Source organism: Physeter macrocephalus, chromosome 9 (assembly GCF_002837175.3).
Source record: "Physeter macrocephalus isolate SW-GA chromosome 9, ASM283717v5, whole genome shotgun sequence".
NCBI lineage: Eukaryota > Metazoa > Chordata > Mammalia > Artiodactyla > Physeteridae > Physeter > Physeter macrocephalus.
In genome coordinates this window covers 27,642,902-27,659,090 of record NC_041222.1, presented here as the reverse complement: position 1 = coordinate 27,659,090, position 16,189 = coordinate 27,642,902, and the positions used below count along the sequence as shown (strand labels likewise).

General features: G+C 36.9%; 1 protein-coding gene across 3 annotated transcripts in view; it reads left to right on the top strand.

The window, feature by feature from the left end:
• ZCCHC7 (zinc finger CCHC-type containing 7) overlaps window positions 1-16,189 on the top strand; it is a 248,814-nt gene that overhangs the window by 186,105 nt on the left and 46,520 nt on the right. For all 3 annotated transcript variants that reach the window (XM_024126139.1, XM_024126137.3, XM_024126138.3), the window contains exons 3-5: window positions 7,011-7,054; window positions 8,531-8,656; window positions 9,591-9,761. In XM_024126139.1, the coding sequence (XP_023981907.1) occupies window positions 7,011-7,054; window positions 8,531-8,656; window positions 9,591-9,761 (341 nt within the window). The remainder of the gene's footprint in view (window positions 1-7,010; window positions 7,055-8,530; window positions 8,657-9,590; window positions 9,762-16,189) is intronic.

The following is a 16,189-nucleotide window of genomic DNA, read 5'->3' as shown; positions in this document are numbered from 1 at the left end:
ACCCGTGTCCCCTGCATCGGCAGGCGGACTCTCAACCACTGCGCCACCGGGGAAGCCCAGTAATAATATTTTAATTCTCAGTATTCTTTATATATAAAAAGGTGAAAATTCTTAGTAAAGGAATTATCACACCCTTTGTTCCAATCAACCTGTATTGTTTGCTGTATCCTTTTACCTCTTTTGTTATGTTGCTTGTGCCTTTCCTTTTTACTTGTGTCCTTCATCACCTGTTAAAATCCTACTCAAGATGTTTGCTTCTAGCCATATTGTGTTAACTTATACCAGACTTGCCCTCCTGACAAGAGATGATGAAATTAGCAGACAAGGACTTTAAAACAGACGTTAGGGCTTCCCTGGTGGCGCAGTGGTTGAGAGTCTGCCTGCCGATGCAGGGGACACGGGTTCGTGCCCCGGTCCGGGAAGATCCCACATGCCGTGGAGCGGCTGGGCCCGTGAGCCATGGTCGCTGAGCTTCCGCGTCCGGAGCCTGTGCTCCTCAACGAGAGAGGCCACAACAGTGAGAGGCCCGCGTACCGCAAAAAAACACAACAACAACAGACATTATAAATATACAGAGGTTTAAAGGGACAGAGGCATATAATAAGAAGGGAAATGGAAGATATAAAAAAGAACCAAAGGGAACTTATAGAGCTGAAATATACAATATTTGAAATGAAAAAATGAAATGAAAAATTTTAGTGGATTGACTTATCTACAGATCAATTAGCACATTTTCAGACATTGAACAACAGGCAGTACTGGACCATGATTCATGAGAATACGGAAACGAATGAGGTGCACCCTACAATCAGCCTGCATCGTGGTGCTAAGAAAGGGAACCCAGGCACAACATGCCATCTCACTAAGATGAGAAGACAGAGATCAGAGTTCAGAGAGGCTAAAGAAGCTGTAGTTTGTGAGGCATAGTACTGGAGAGAGAGAGAGAGAACTGAAACGGATATAACTCCAGAAATCTGCGTTGGGGTATACCCATGAATACCAAGGATACTGAGTTCTTCTCTGCCCATGGATAGGGCAGAACTCCACTAGACGTGGACAAAAACCTACTGGAAGCCAAACAATTCCCAGAACTTACCCGAGTTCTTACTTGCCAGATTGGAGAGACTGTGTTAAACACCCTGCACATTCAGTAGTGACCCCAGAAGATACATCTTAGTAGTAGGGCTTAATTAATCCTAAGTAAAAGCTACTCTGGACCTACCCTAGCAAAGCTTTAAAAGTCTCAAAAGGGTCAGCTGATCTGGAGGTTATTTAACTGCTTGTCAAAACAGAGTCTCACACTTTTTAAAGTAAGAAAAAATTAAGACACTCAACAGGGGCTTCCTGGTGGCACAGGGGTTAAGAATCCGCCTGCCAATGCAGGGGACACGGGTTCGAGCCCTGGTCCAGGAAGATCCCACATGCCGCGGAACAACTAAGCCCGTGCGCCACAACTGCTGAGCCCACGTGCCACAACTACTGAAGCCCGTGTGCCTAGAGCCTATGTTCCACAACAAGGGAAGCCACTGCAATGAGAAGCCCTCGCACCGCAACTAGAAAAAGCCCGCACACAGCAACAAAGACCTAACACAGCCAAAAATAAATAAATAAATAAAATAAATTTTTTTAAAAGACACTCAACAGTGTACCTCAGTAGCAACCAAGGGGGAAAAAAAATTACTAGGCATTCAAAAGAGCAGGAAAATGTCACTCATGACCAGGAGAAAAATCAGTCAAGTGATACAAACCTAGAAATAACAGAGAATATGAAATTAGCAGCAGGGACTTTAAAACAGCTGTTAAAAATGTACTCTGAAATTTAAAGGAAGGGAGAAATATAATAAGAGAAATGAGAGGTATAAAAAATAAGCAGATGGAACTTCTAGAGCTGAAATATATATTTGAGATTTAAAATTTACTGAATGGGCATAAGTACAAATTAGATTACTTAAAGGAAAAGAATAAGAGTATTATGGACAACGTTATGCCAATAATTTCAACAATTTAGAATAGACAAATTCCTTGAAAGTCACAAATTATCAACACTGGCCCAAGAAGAAATAGAAAATGTGAATAGCTCCATATCTACTAAAAAAAATGGAATTATGTTTTAAAACCTTCCTACAAGTAAAATTCTTGGTCCACAAACAAGGAAAACTCCAACCTAGATGACTTCACTGCTGAATTCTATCAGATATTTAAGGAAGAAATAATACCAGTCCTACACAAACTCTTCCCAACACTTCCGAACTCTTGTGAGGCCAGTTTTACACCAATATCAAAACCAGACAGACATTATAAGAAAAGTATAAACCAATATCCTTCATGAACACAGATGTAAAAATTCTTAATAAAAGCAAGTTGAATTCTGCAGCATATTCTAAAGAATAATACATCCTAACCAAGTGGCGTTAATCACAGAATACAAGGTTGGTTTAACTTTTGAAAATGAAATCACTGTAATTCACCGTATTAAGAGAGAGAGGAAAAACCATGGGCTATCTCAGTTGATAGAGAAAAGGCACTTGATAAAATTCAACACACATTCATATTAAACTCAGGAAACTAGGAATAGAAAGGAATTTCCTCAACCTGTTATGAAAAATCTACAGCAAACAGTATACTTAATTGTGAAAATCTGAATATGTTTTTTCCCTAAAATTGGGAACAAAGCAAAGATTATCTGCTGTCACCACTAATATTGAGTATCATAATGGAGGTCCTGCATAAGGCAGTGAGGTAGGAAAAAGAAAGAAAAGGCATACAGATTGGAAAGGAGGCAATAAAACTGGCTTTTATTCACTGTATTCATCAGAGTAATGCCCATTAAAATCATAATGAGTACTACGTCACACCCATTCTAAGGTTAAAATTTAAAAGACTGACAATTCCAAAATTGGTACAACCAGTATGGACATTCCTTAAAAAAAACTAGAAATCGAACTACCATGTGATCCAGCTATCCTACTCCTGGGCATATATCCAGAGAAAACCATAATTTGAAAGAACACATGCACCCCAGTGTTCATGGCAACACTGTTTACAATAGGCAAGACATGGAAGCAACCTGAATGTCCATCAACAGATGAATCGATAAAGAAGATATGGTATGTATATACAATGGAATATTACTCAGCCATAAAAAAGAATGAAATAATGCCATTTGCAGTGACATGGATAGACCTAGAGATTATCGTACTGAGCGAAGTAAGTCAGACAGAGAAAGACCAATATCATATGATATCACTTATATGCAGTATCTTTTTTTAAAAAAATGATACAAATGAACTTATTTACAAAACAAAAACAGACTCACAGACTACCTACTGTATAGCACAGGGAACTCAATACTCTGTAATGACCTATATGGGAAAAGAATCTAAAAAAGAGTGGCTATATATTTATGTATAACTGATTCACCTTGCTGTACAGCAGAAACACAATGTTGTAAATCAGCTATACACCAATAAAATTGTTTTAAATAAATAACTGAAATTCCAAGTATTGGTGAGATTATGGAGCTAGCTGGGACTCTCATACAATGCTGATACGAGTGTAAAATGATACAATCACTTTGGAAAAATTTGCCAGTTTCATATGAAGGTAAAGACATACTTACCATGTCTAATAATTCTACTCCTAGCTATTTTCCCAAGGGAAATGAAAACTTATGTCAAGTAAGAAGAAAGAGTCTCACTAGAATGTTTATTGCTGCTTTATTTATAATTGTGAAAAACTGGAAACAACCTAAATGTTCTTCAGGAGATGAACAGCTAAACAAATTGTTGTAGCCACACAGTGGAATACTGCTCAGCAGTAAGAAAGGAACAAACTACTACTACCTAACAACATGAATGATGACTTTCACAAATATTCAGAGTGAAAGAAGCCATATACAAAGTGGTACATAATGTATGATTCTATTTATATGCAGTCCTAGAGCAGGCAAAATGAATCTGTCGTGAGCGAAAGCAAATCAGTGGTTGCCTCGAGTGGGGGATTGATTGCAAATATGCTCAAGGTGATGTTTTGGGATGATGGAAATGTTCTACATTTGATTTTTGTGGTGGTTACACAGGTGTGTACGTTTGTCAAAATGCATCATACTGTATTTTTTACGTGGGTATATTTTATAATATGTAAATTATACCTCAATACAGTTTTCTTTATGGCACAGCCTTCTGTGACTTTTTTCCCCTTTCTCCCTAAATTCAGATACCTGCTTTTCCTCTGAATTTACCAGAGCATCTTGTTTGGTTTTCTCCTACTCCTTTTCTTTTTATCTGTTTGTGTTTGCCTAAGTTATAAGCTCTTATCAGTTTTGTTTACCTTATAGCACCTTGCTTATTGTAACCTTTCAATACGTGTTCGTTAAACTGAGCTAATTTAATGCAAAGAGAGTTATCAGTTATTGCTTTGATTACAGTTCTAAAGTCTGAAAAGAATCATAGTCCTGGATCTTAGCAAGACAAGGCTATAAAGCAGGTAAGAGTTGATATTAGGCATCTTTAGGGCAGTCCTAATTTTACACTTTAGGACAATCCCATTTTATATTCTGTGGTGTTGGCTGGTACACACATAGAAAATGGGTGCTCCCGGGCCCTGTGGGAAGTTGTCTGTAAGGCAAGACACTCTGTGTTGGTTGCAAAGACCTGGAGGATTTAGGTAATGTAGACTAAGTATTTGATTAGTCTACATTATTTGATTAGTCTAATCAAATCAATGTATTTGATTCCAGTAATGAATGAAAATTTGCTAGAATCACAGAAACTTAGTGCTAGAAGATACCATGGAAACCACTTGGTCCAACTCATTACTAAACAGACCCAGAGAGGGTAAATAACCTGCCCAACGCCACACAGCAAATAAGAGATAGGGTTAAGTCTGGAACCCACATTTCTGACAAGTCCCTTACCAGAAATTGAGCAAAGTGGAGAATTGGCTGCCTGTGGAAGTTCTAATGAGTTGCTCTTAGACAAAGCTTCCATTAGGTTGGGATTTGGAGTTAAGGAGCAAACAGGATAGGTATAAGAGTCAGTTATTGCTAGGGCAGAGCCAAAACTGAACCATAAGTAGGGCCAAGAGTTGACTTATATTTTCCTAGTGATGTCTTTACTTCATTTACCACCCAGAAGTCTGATTTCATTTGTAATTGAAGCCTATTTTGTGTACTTGCTGACAAATTTTCTACAGTAAGAATATACTGTAGCTTGTCGAGGAGGAGTTAGTATGTAACCTAGAATATTGTTGAATTCCATGGGTATGTTGAAACAATCTAAATGGAGCTGATCTCCCTTGTAAACCTTTCCTTCTTTCAATATTCTCTGTTCATGTGTAAATTTATTGGAGCTTGGGGGTGGTAACAGTTGCTATTTTGCATTTCCTTGGTTTGGGAGTTCATTTTTTAAGGACAATATTAAGTCAGTTTTATAATTAAAGTGATTTTAAGTGGTCATTTTGAGTTTTAATGATGAAGGACATTGAGGTACAAAAGGCAGCTTTGAAAGTTACAGCAAAGCATGCTCCTTAGACGAATCCTTTGAATGAAAGAATAATAGCATGGATGGTGATGATGAAGGAATAGAAGCTGCTGCTATTTAATGTATTCTCCACTCTCAGTATATGGATGCAGCCTCCGAATTTTACAAAGGAAATAATCATCAGCACAGCATCTCTGCTCTCCTATGGATTGGTCTTTTTGTAAAGCAGCCTCTTGGTTTTCTTAGTAAAGGTATTTTATTTTAAAATGTATCTCTAGACACTTACTCCTGGTAGGCCTGGGAAAATGTAGATTACTTCATGTCTCTTCAAAATTCCTTTCAAAGAAGAGTCAAGCTCAATTTGTGTTTTTGAGATAGAGAAGAAGAGTAGATAGGAGGAAGGAGGAAATCTTTGCTTTGGGAAAAGAAAAAATCTTTTAGTCCTTTGTTGACATCTTAGCTTCTGCATTAGTCATATGTCCCTTCCTCCTTGGCCATGGATGGACCAAGGGAATAGCAGCCATTTGCAAATTTGTAAAGGGGCAGTGCAAAGAGAAGAAAACAGCTGATAAAGAAAAATGTAGGGCTCCCACCCCCATAGGTTTTTGCAGTTATATTTTTAGATCGGTCACTGTCTTCTGGATATTTGGCCTTCTGTTTTTGCTCTTTTGCTTCACTGTTTTTGATGTTGTAAAATACAGTGCTAAATTCCTAGCTCTAATCATGAGATAGTATTCAGAGTCCACCTTATAAAAAGGTTGCAGTGAGAAGCTGGTGGACACAGTTAATACTGATACTGGAAGGAAAAAACCTTTCTTCTACCTACTTGGGTCTGAATGGTGGGGGGCCTGCGAGTTAACTGACAATAGAGAGAGTTACAGGAGAAAAGACCAAGGGTGGAAGCACTCAGTATGAGTAACTCACAAACAAACAGATAGCCAAAGGTAAAGGTTTGTATAGTAACTTAACATCAGGGAGGATTTAGGGCTTCAGAAGACAGAAGGTTTTGATGTGCTTGTTTACACAGTTTTGGGGGAATGTCCTGGTACCCAAGGTCAGTGACTTTCCTGACTAGAGACTTCTGTGTTGGGGAGAGGGGCTGTGGCAGCTGACTCACAAAGCAGGCTTTTAGTCAGATAAGGGAAGTTCAGATAAGATTTCTTTCTGCACCTGCTGTTGGGTTTTTGGTCCCTTCAGTGATTTATTTTATATATATATTTGTTTATAGTTCGATGGTTTTCAAAGCATTTTCATGTATCTCACTTGATTCGCACAATATTTTTTAGGTATACAGGGAAAATACTATTATTCCCATTTCACAGGTGAGGAAACTGAGATTAAGAGAGGTTAAGTATTTGTTCAGAGCCACACAAATAATGAGTGTCAAGATAAGATGTTAAGGGGTTCACATTTCTCACTACACCTTTGGGGTTCAATTTCAGTACTGACAGATTGAATAATTTATTGTCAATCAAGTGCTTTATTGTCAATCAAGTGTCAAGATTGAGTAACATTTTATTTGTTTTGTAGGAGAAGATGGTGTAAACTGGTTCATCAGTGACAAAGACGTTGAGGTAAAATCAAAACATTTTTGAAGTTATGAATAATAGAATAATAATTTTCTTTGAGGCGTAGTTTCACTTCATTATGATGACTTAATAAGCTTTTTAAAAGTAGCAGCAAAAAAATAAATAAATAAAAGTAGCAGCAGTCCAAGTATGTTGTAAGAAAAAGTTTAATTGTAGTCTATGGGTGATTGAATTTTTCAGAAGCTAGTTCAGCCTTGATTTTTGTCAGTCAGTTAATTGCCATAATGATTTAGTCCCCTTTCCCTTTTGTTTCTTCTCTGCTATGGTAAGTCCTCTCAGCCCATTTTGCCTGGTACCACTAAAGATCAACACCGGAAATAACTGCTTCTTCAGTGTAAGGAAATGGTTAGTCTATATTTAGGATGTGGCAGGTGTTTGTCTTTGTCAATTATTAGCCTTAATTATGACAGATGGCTAGAAAAGAGTAATTTTACAACTTGGTATAAGGAAAATGTTAAGAGATAATTAGATTGTGTCTCCTTTTGAGGCCTACTTGGCCAATTCAGCAGAATAACAAGTAAAAGATGAAAGTTTTTTTCAAAGATGGAATTGTACCAAACAAGACATGGTTGGCATTTAGGTATTCCTCTTTAGTTAGTCCATATGATATGCTTTGCTAATGTTCTCTTGCAAGATACTGGATTTTGGCTAGAATATGGGACAGCTGGAATTGGATCAGTGTAGGCAGAATGGATCTTAAAAGCACTCTAGGGGAAGGAAATTATCTCATTCTCTCTTAGAAATTAAAATCCAGTTTGTAGGCAGTAACCCTGGGCTGTTCAAAAGAAGGAATGTATTTGGTCACTATGTGGTTTTATAACTTAATAAAGGACAAAATCATAAAAAACACCAACCCCTAACTAAAAATTTAAGCAAGTTTCTCATTCAGAAAAATGTGGTATACATCCAGATATATGTCAGCAATATCTTTGACTCTGAATGCCACTGGAATGTCTAAATGATGCATTTCAGTGCCCCTACTAGACCTGAACCGTAAGTAGAGAAAGATAAAAAAGAAATGGAACCATATGGAGAAGTGTAAAAGAATAGGGGAGATGGGCAGACAAAAAGTAGAGCTGTTTTCATGGCATCCCTTTTAAGTTTTTCTAACTCCTTTTAAGAATACAAAGTTCCTTTGGGGGCTTCCCTGGTGGCGCAGTGGTTGCGAGTCCGCCTGCCGATGCAGGGGAACCGGGTTCGTGCCCCGGTCTGGGAAGATCCCACAGGCCGCAGAGCGGCTGGGCCCGTGAGCCATGGCCGCTGAGCCTGTGCGTCCGGAGCCTGTGCTCCGCAACGGGAGAGGCCACAACAGAGGGAGGCCCGCATACCACAAAAAAAAAAAAAAAAAAAAGAAGAATACAAAGTTCCCTGTTGCTAAGTTCTAAATTGAACAGATTATGACTGTTAATTCTCTTGAACAGAGTGAAATAATTTTAATTCTTGATCTTTTTTTTCCCTTAGGCACAGATAGGTAAAAAAAGAACATCTGGAAGATGGACCCACCGATACTATTCAGTCAACAAAAACGTTACCTGTAGAAATTGTGACAAATGTGGCCATTTGTCAAAAAACTGCCCCTTTCCACAAGTATGTGAAATATGTAATGTGTCTTTCCACATTGTTAAAATCAAAATCATAGGGTTGGAACCCTTATAACCTTACAGTTCAAATGTTATATATGTGTTAAATTTCATATTGCATGTTTATGTAGGTCGCAGCCTAGAGTAGTAGTAAAGAACAATAAATCTACAGCCAGAATCAATTTCAGCATCCCATTAGTAGTTGTACAACCTTAGGCAAATCATTTCACCTTTTGTGCTTCTCTTTTCTTTTCTATAAAATGAGAAGATTGAATCAGATTGATTCCTGAGACTCATTTCACTTCTAAACCTTCTACTTTATGACACGGCTTGTTTCATTGTGGGATAATTTTCATTGTTAGAAGATTATAATTTTAGGCATTTATAAATGTTTATTGATGTAAATTATGTTAAACAGATACATCAATCTTTGAAATAGCACAGAACTCTTAAGACATTTCTTGACACTAGTAAGCCCTTAACAACTATTCCTTCCCTTACCAACTTCCTCTCCCAAGTGATTGCCTTTCAAATATTTGAGATGGCTCTCTTGTTTCCTCTTTGTCTTTGCCTGGCAAAGCAGCCTCTTTCTGTATCTGTTGCTTAGCTTCCAGATGGCTTAGCTTCCAGATCCTCATCATCCTACTTTCCCTCTCAGACACATTCCACTTTGTCAGTGTTCTACAAGACAAGGCATAAGAAATAGATGCCAGATGATAGTACATGCAGACTAAGCCTTTTTGTCAACCACAGGATACAGATGGTTTTGTTAAAGCTCTGATTTCAGACATTTTGTTTCATTTTATAATTATGCTCAAGACCTTCATTGTGTTCCCAAATTGGAAATAACTTTTTATGGAATTGTACTGAAAAAGAAAAAGTAGTATTCTATTTGAGACTGAAGTATTTTGCTAAAGAGATTTTGTTTGTCTGCCACATAGAAAGTCCGCTCCTGCTGCCTCTGCTCCGAGAGAGGACACCTCCAGTATGCCTGTCCGGCCCGCTTTTGCTTAGACTGTTCTTTGCCTATGTCTTCTACTCACAGATGTCTTGAAAGACCTTCCTGGAGAAAACGGTGTGACAGATGTGATATGATAGGCCACTATGCTGATGTGAGTATCCTGCATGTAACTAATTTGTCGGACTTTGGGGGCATTGTGCCAATCTGTAACCATCTGCCAGCCTACTTAAAAGCATGTTTACTATGCACTGTGTATAATGATAGTCATGTCCCTTTGGCCACTGATCATGTAAATCAGTGTTCTAATATCTCAGGATAGGGATCCTACTGAATGGGTTCATCAGGAGGCAGCATCAACAAATATTGTAAACCTGTGCTGACTTCTTTGCCTTAATGTGCTTGCCAAAGTAAAGGTTCTAATTAAAGAGGTATGTAATAAATAACATGTAAAATTTGTGTACCTATTCATTCATAGTTAGATGAAAATATATATATAAACACTTAACAGTTGTATACAAAGGTCTATATGAAGCCTGTTTTGATGCTGCTTATTGGTGGCTCTTGGTGGTATAATAGTCTCATGCAAGAAGGACAAGCCACCAATACTTTAAATATGTTTATCTTAGATCTTTCTTTAGACTTAAGAAGACAAAAGTAACTTAGAAGACATTTCAGTTACTTGTAGCATGTTAAATTTTAGCACATTGTTATTTTAGACATCATTTTGCATCATATTATAAATGTCTGTGGGATTTTAGTCACAATTTCAACCAGAAGGGCTTATAGAAGTCAGTATCTAAAAAAAAAAAGTAAGAATTTTTTCCCTTTAATTTGTGCTTCCCAAAGACATGATACAAAGCACAAATATTTTTTAAATTTTCCTTATATTGAATTGTACCTAGAGCCTTTTGCTTAAAAAATTAATATGACTTTCTGTGGGGATGAATTTCAGATTAAGACAAACCAGAATATTAATGTTTGGTATGTGTGTTTCTTGTGTAAATAATATAAAATTATTGATTGTAGTTTTTAAAGGATCTTTATAAACAAATAAAAATAGGATCACTGTCCTATAAGTTAATTTTTTTTCCACTTAATTCTTTATGAATGCGTCTCTGTCAGCTCATAAAGACTACCTTTCTCATGGCTTTTATTCCATTTTTACCAATTTACCCAGCCATTTCTCTACCAATACAGTTAGATTTATACTGTTACTCATTTTTTTTAAGCAAACATTGCTGCTGTAAACACCTTTTTATATATCTGCATACATGTAAGAGTATTTTGGTAAGTCATATTCTAAATGGAATTGTGTAATTAAAGGATATGTACGTTTATCTCTGGATAAATACTGTCAAATTGTTCTAAAAGATTGTACCTGTGTTTCCACTTGCTAGCAGTGTTTAAGAGTACTCTCAACCCTAGCTGTAATCAGTCTTTCAAATTTTTGGCCAATCAGATAAGGAGAAAATGATATCTTACTGTTTAATTTATATTTCTTAGGCCCCTAGTGAGGTTGAATATGAGTCTTAAGACAAGGTATAGAGATAGAAGTTGTCATTTCATTCCAAAGTAGTTTAAACTTATATTTCAATATTTACTAAGTTTTAAAAATAGTAAATTCTAAGTTGTCTTAGTTTTATTCTGTTGTTCTCCTCATTGAGTTGTCAATTATAATTTCTTAGAAAGATTTTCTAGTTTGGACGTTAGGTTTAAAAGCATATTTTTTAACTTCTTTCTTCCAAAGGACTCTTCTAGGTATGGTATAATTTGCGTGTGATAACAGAAGAGGCTCAGACATTATCATGAGGCAGGTTTTTTGAAATAAGAAGCTATAGTACAGAACAGTTAAGAATGGTTTGTAAAAGGTTATATAATTAGCTGTGAATTAAATCTATAGCTCATTCTGCTTAACTTCTTAATTTTGGCCTCTAATGTTTGTTAAACTCTTTATTTAAAATGGGCTTGAGGATTAATAACCCCAGTGAATATAAGTTTTTAAGATAGGGTTAGACTGTGGCTGACTTCAGAGAAGGCATCACCCTTTCCCCTAAATCTACCAAGACCTACCATTGGTGTGTTTTTTTTTGTTTTTTGTTTTTTGTTTTAATTACATGATGAAAGTTCTGGACATGAATTGACCTTTTCTCAGCCTGCCTACCTGGTACAGAATTCCCTTGGAGCCCAGTCCAACCTGGGCTCCACTGACTCCTTCTGAAGAAACTTAAAGTCCTTCCACCATCCCAGAAGGTCTTCATGAGGATTCACTTGGGAGCAGTTTCATTCTGGCCCCTGGTTGCTGGGGCTATTCAGCTATTCCCACACATGCTTTTAATCTGTCTTGAAACCTGGTCCTCCACAGAAAATATTGTTTCCCCTGCAACCTTCTCAAATGCTTTCTGTTCATTCTCTCTTGACCCTCATACCTCTGAATTAGGTTGATTAGGATCAGCCTCTTTCTCACCTGCCATGACTGCTTCTAAATCATTTCTCCTCCCTCTTTGTGTAGGTATCCTTGACTTATTTAAAGCTAAAACCCTCTGACAATACTGTTCTCCACCCTTCTTTGTCATTTTCATCTTCTCACCTACTCGGATTTATGAAGCCCTGGGTAACTATAGATGCCCTAACCTCTTATAAATTAAAGAGATCAAGGGCTTCCCTGGTGGCGCAGTGGTTGAGAGTCCGCCTGCCAATGCAGGGGACACGGGTTCGTGCCCTGGTCCGGGAAGATCCCACATGCTGCGGAGCGGGTAGGCCCGTGAGCCATGGCCGCTGAGCCTGCGTGTCCGGAGCCTGTGCTCCACAACGGGAGAGGCCACAGCAGTGAGAGGCCCGCGTACCGCAAAAAAAAAAAGAAAAAAAAATTAAGGAGATCAAGAAACTTCCATTTTTGCTTTATACATCCCTATAGCCACACCAGAATCTCTGTAATGCCAGAGTACCAGTTAAATGTGCCAAGAGAATTAGTAATGAAAACTCATGAGTCATATTCACATTCTTGCTATAATGACTCCTGAACTCAGCTTGGAAAGCTCTTCATTTGTTAACTACTATGTAAAAGTATTTGAGTGAAATTCCAGAGTTTTGCAGTGTAAAGGATAGACAGATGGCTCAAAGCCTACTAAAGTCTACCTGGATCACTGGTACCTTCCAAAGGAAGAGAATCTGAAGTATGTAAAGAATCCCAGTTTTGAATCTACCACAGATTCTCTCCTCTTGCTGATAGCTTTTAAATAAACCAAGAATCTTAAACTGTCTATACACATTTATCTTGCACATATAGTCCCATTCTGTGAGCTATATCTGACATTCCCAAGATAATAATAGCTATAATTAGTTGAGTATTTACAGTGTTTTAAGTACTATGCTAAGTTCATTACCTGTTAGGGGGAGTGGGAGTGCTTTGTTCACTGCTGTATCCTCAGTGCTTAGTAGGTGCTCAATAGATTTTTGTGATTGCACCAGAGTCATTTATGTAATCCTCATTACCATCATATTAGATAGATACTATTTATTATTACTAGCATTTTACAAAAGAGAAAACCAAGACATTGTAAGGTTAGGGTTTGCCCAAGGTCTCAAAGTTAAAATGATGCTGTACTTCATGAATGTACATAGAGAAAGTTCACTTACTGACAGTCTAGACGTTGTCAGTTTAACTCCTTCTCTGAAGATCCTCTCGAGTTTCTGTCTTAAACCTGCAGATGTTGTGGATCTAATAAACAACTTTGATAATAAACTTATGATATTTAAAATATCAATACATTATAAAATAGATGAAGAAAAATATTTTCCAAATAAAAATAGTTTATTTAAAAAGTTTTCAGCTCTTTAAAGAATTTCTGAGGATCAGCAAAGCATCGTAGACTGTTGATTTTCAGCCACAGAACCAAGTCTGTGATACCATAGAACTTGTGTTTCTCACAAAAGACCATCTCAGCCTTGGCAGTCTCTATTGTTGAGATTGTCACCCTTTTACATTAAAGCATAATGACTGAGTTAATCAGCATCAGATATAATTGCAACCTGAACGTGAATTTTCTTCCTTCTCCAGCAGTTTTTTCTCAAACTTCCTGCTCAGTCTTCTATCCCAATTCATACTAAATAACTCCTTTAACCATCATTTATAAGAATAAAGTGCCATCTATTTGTGGGGCGCTCAGCACTTGAGTCACTGTTTTAAGTCAGATTTTTAAATGTAGTGGGAGAAAATAATCCATAGGACATATTTCACTTGATTCCTTTCTTTAAATATTTGATTCTGTGAAAAAGAATCTCTTAAATATCACTGTATACTAAAATATTTTTAGCAACTCGAAAGTTTATTTTAAAAATGAGGACTCAGTATAAGCTGTGTAGGCTTTTGCATAGACATTAGTGCCCAGTGAATGTCTCCTCAACAAATACATACATAAAACTGAAAACTAGTATTTTTTTAGTTTAATTTTGGTGATTTTTTTTTTTAAGTTTAGTTTAATCACGGGGATTTCCAGCACGAAATGCAGAGTACCTAGTACAAGTATCACCTCTTATCCTTTTCACAGTCTTATTGAGATATTACTGGCCAGAAATAAGACTGGCTGGAACACAATCTTTGAGCTGAATAATTAAGCCAAGATTTGACTTAAAGACTTCCTTAATTCAAATATTTGGTTTTGTTTAATAATTATTAGTTCTGCCTTTGTTCAAAAACATCTCCACTGTTCCACCATCCAAATAAACTTTCTATATTTATCAAAAATTTGTTGGTTGCCTACTACATGCTAGGCAGTAATCCAAGTACTAAAGAAATAAAGATGAATAAGATATGGTCCCTGCCTTTGAGGAACTCAGAGTACAGTAAGAAAGGCAGATGTGTAAAAGAATGTAAAAAGTGATGTGTTGGAGATGCATCAAGAATGGTGAAAATTAAACGAGAGAGTATCAGAAGACTAAGCTTTGTGACTTGCAAATAATACATACCTGGAAAGTGTAGAAAATGACCTTGACCATAGGAGGGAGCCAAGTAACTCTGCCTATAATAACATGTCACCTGTCTTTGGAAATATCAGCTGCAAAGTAATGCCATAGGAATTCTCAATCCAAGTAAGTGAGTTTTCCTATAATCATATGAACATGAGACATACACGAGGGTCAGTATTTTCTGAGCATTTGTTTGCTTGCCTACTTGCTCTTATGTTTGAAGACAGGACAAAATAAGGAAGGAAATCGCTAGCCATTCCTGGACTGTTTTTCCTTTCTAACTCTATATCTTTTCCGCTCATGGAAAGTCACTTTTTTTTTTTTAAATTAATGTTTATTGGAATATAGTTGATTTACAATGTTGTGTTAGTTTCTGCTGTATAGCGAAGTGAATTAGTTATACATATATATACATATATCCACTCTTTTTTAGATTCTTTTCCCATATAGGTCATTAAAGAGTATTGAGTAGAGTTCCCTGTGCTATACAGTAAGTCCTTATTATCTGTTTTATATATAGTAGTGTGTATTTGTCAATCCCAATCTCCCAATTTATCCCCCCCTTCCCTCTTGGTAACCGTAAGTTTGTTTTCTATATCTGTGACTCTATTTCTGTTTTGTAAATAAGTTCATTTGTACCATTTTTTTAGATTCCACATATAAGTGATACCATATGATATTTGTCTTCTCTGTCTGACTTCAGTCTGTATGATAATCTCTAGGTCCATCCATGTCACTGCAAATGGCATTATTTCATTCTTTTTTATGGCTGAGTAATATTCCATTGTATATATGTACCAGATCCTCTTTATCCATTCGTTCATCGATGGACATTTAGGTTGCTTCCATGTCCTGGCTATTGTAAATAGTGCTGCAGTGAATCCTTCCGAATTATGGTTTTCTCTGGATGTGTGCCCAGGAGTGGGATTGCTGGATCATATGGTAGCTCTATTTTTAGTTTTTTAAGGAGCCTCCATACTGTTCTCCATAGTGGCTGTACCAATTTACATTCCCACCAACAGTGTAGGAGGGTTCCCTTTTCTTCACACCCTCTCCAGCATTTATTGTTTGTAGATTTTTTGTTGATGGCCATCTGACTGGTGTGAGGTGATACTTCATTGTAGTTTTGATTTGCATTTTTCTGATAATAAATGATATTGAGCATCTTTTCATGTGCCTCTTGGCCATCTGTATGTCTTCTTTGGAGAAATGTCTGTTTAGCTCTTCTGCCCATTTTTTGACTGGGTTGGGGTTTTTTTGATATTGAGCTGCATGAACCGTTTGTATATTTTGGAGATTAATCCCTTGTTGGTCACTTCATTTGCAAATATTTTCTCCCATTCTGTGGGTTGTCTTTTCGTTTTGTTTATGGTTTCCTTTGGCGTGCAAGAGCTTTTAAGTTTAAGTAGGTCCCATTTGTTTATTTTCATTGCTCTAGGAGGTGGATCAGAAAAGATCTTGCTGTGATTTATGTCAGAGAGTATTCTGCCTATGTTTTCCTCTAAGAGTTTTATAGTATCTGGTCTTACATTTAGGTCTTTAATCCATTTTGAGTGTATTTTTGTGTATGGTGTTAGAGAATGTTCTAATTTCATTCTTTTACATGTACCTGTC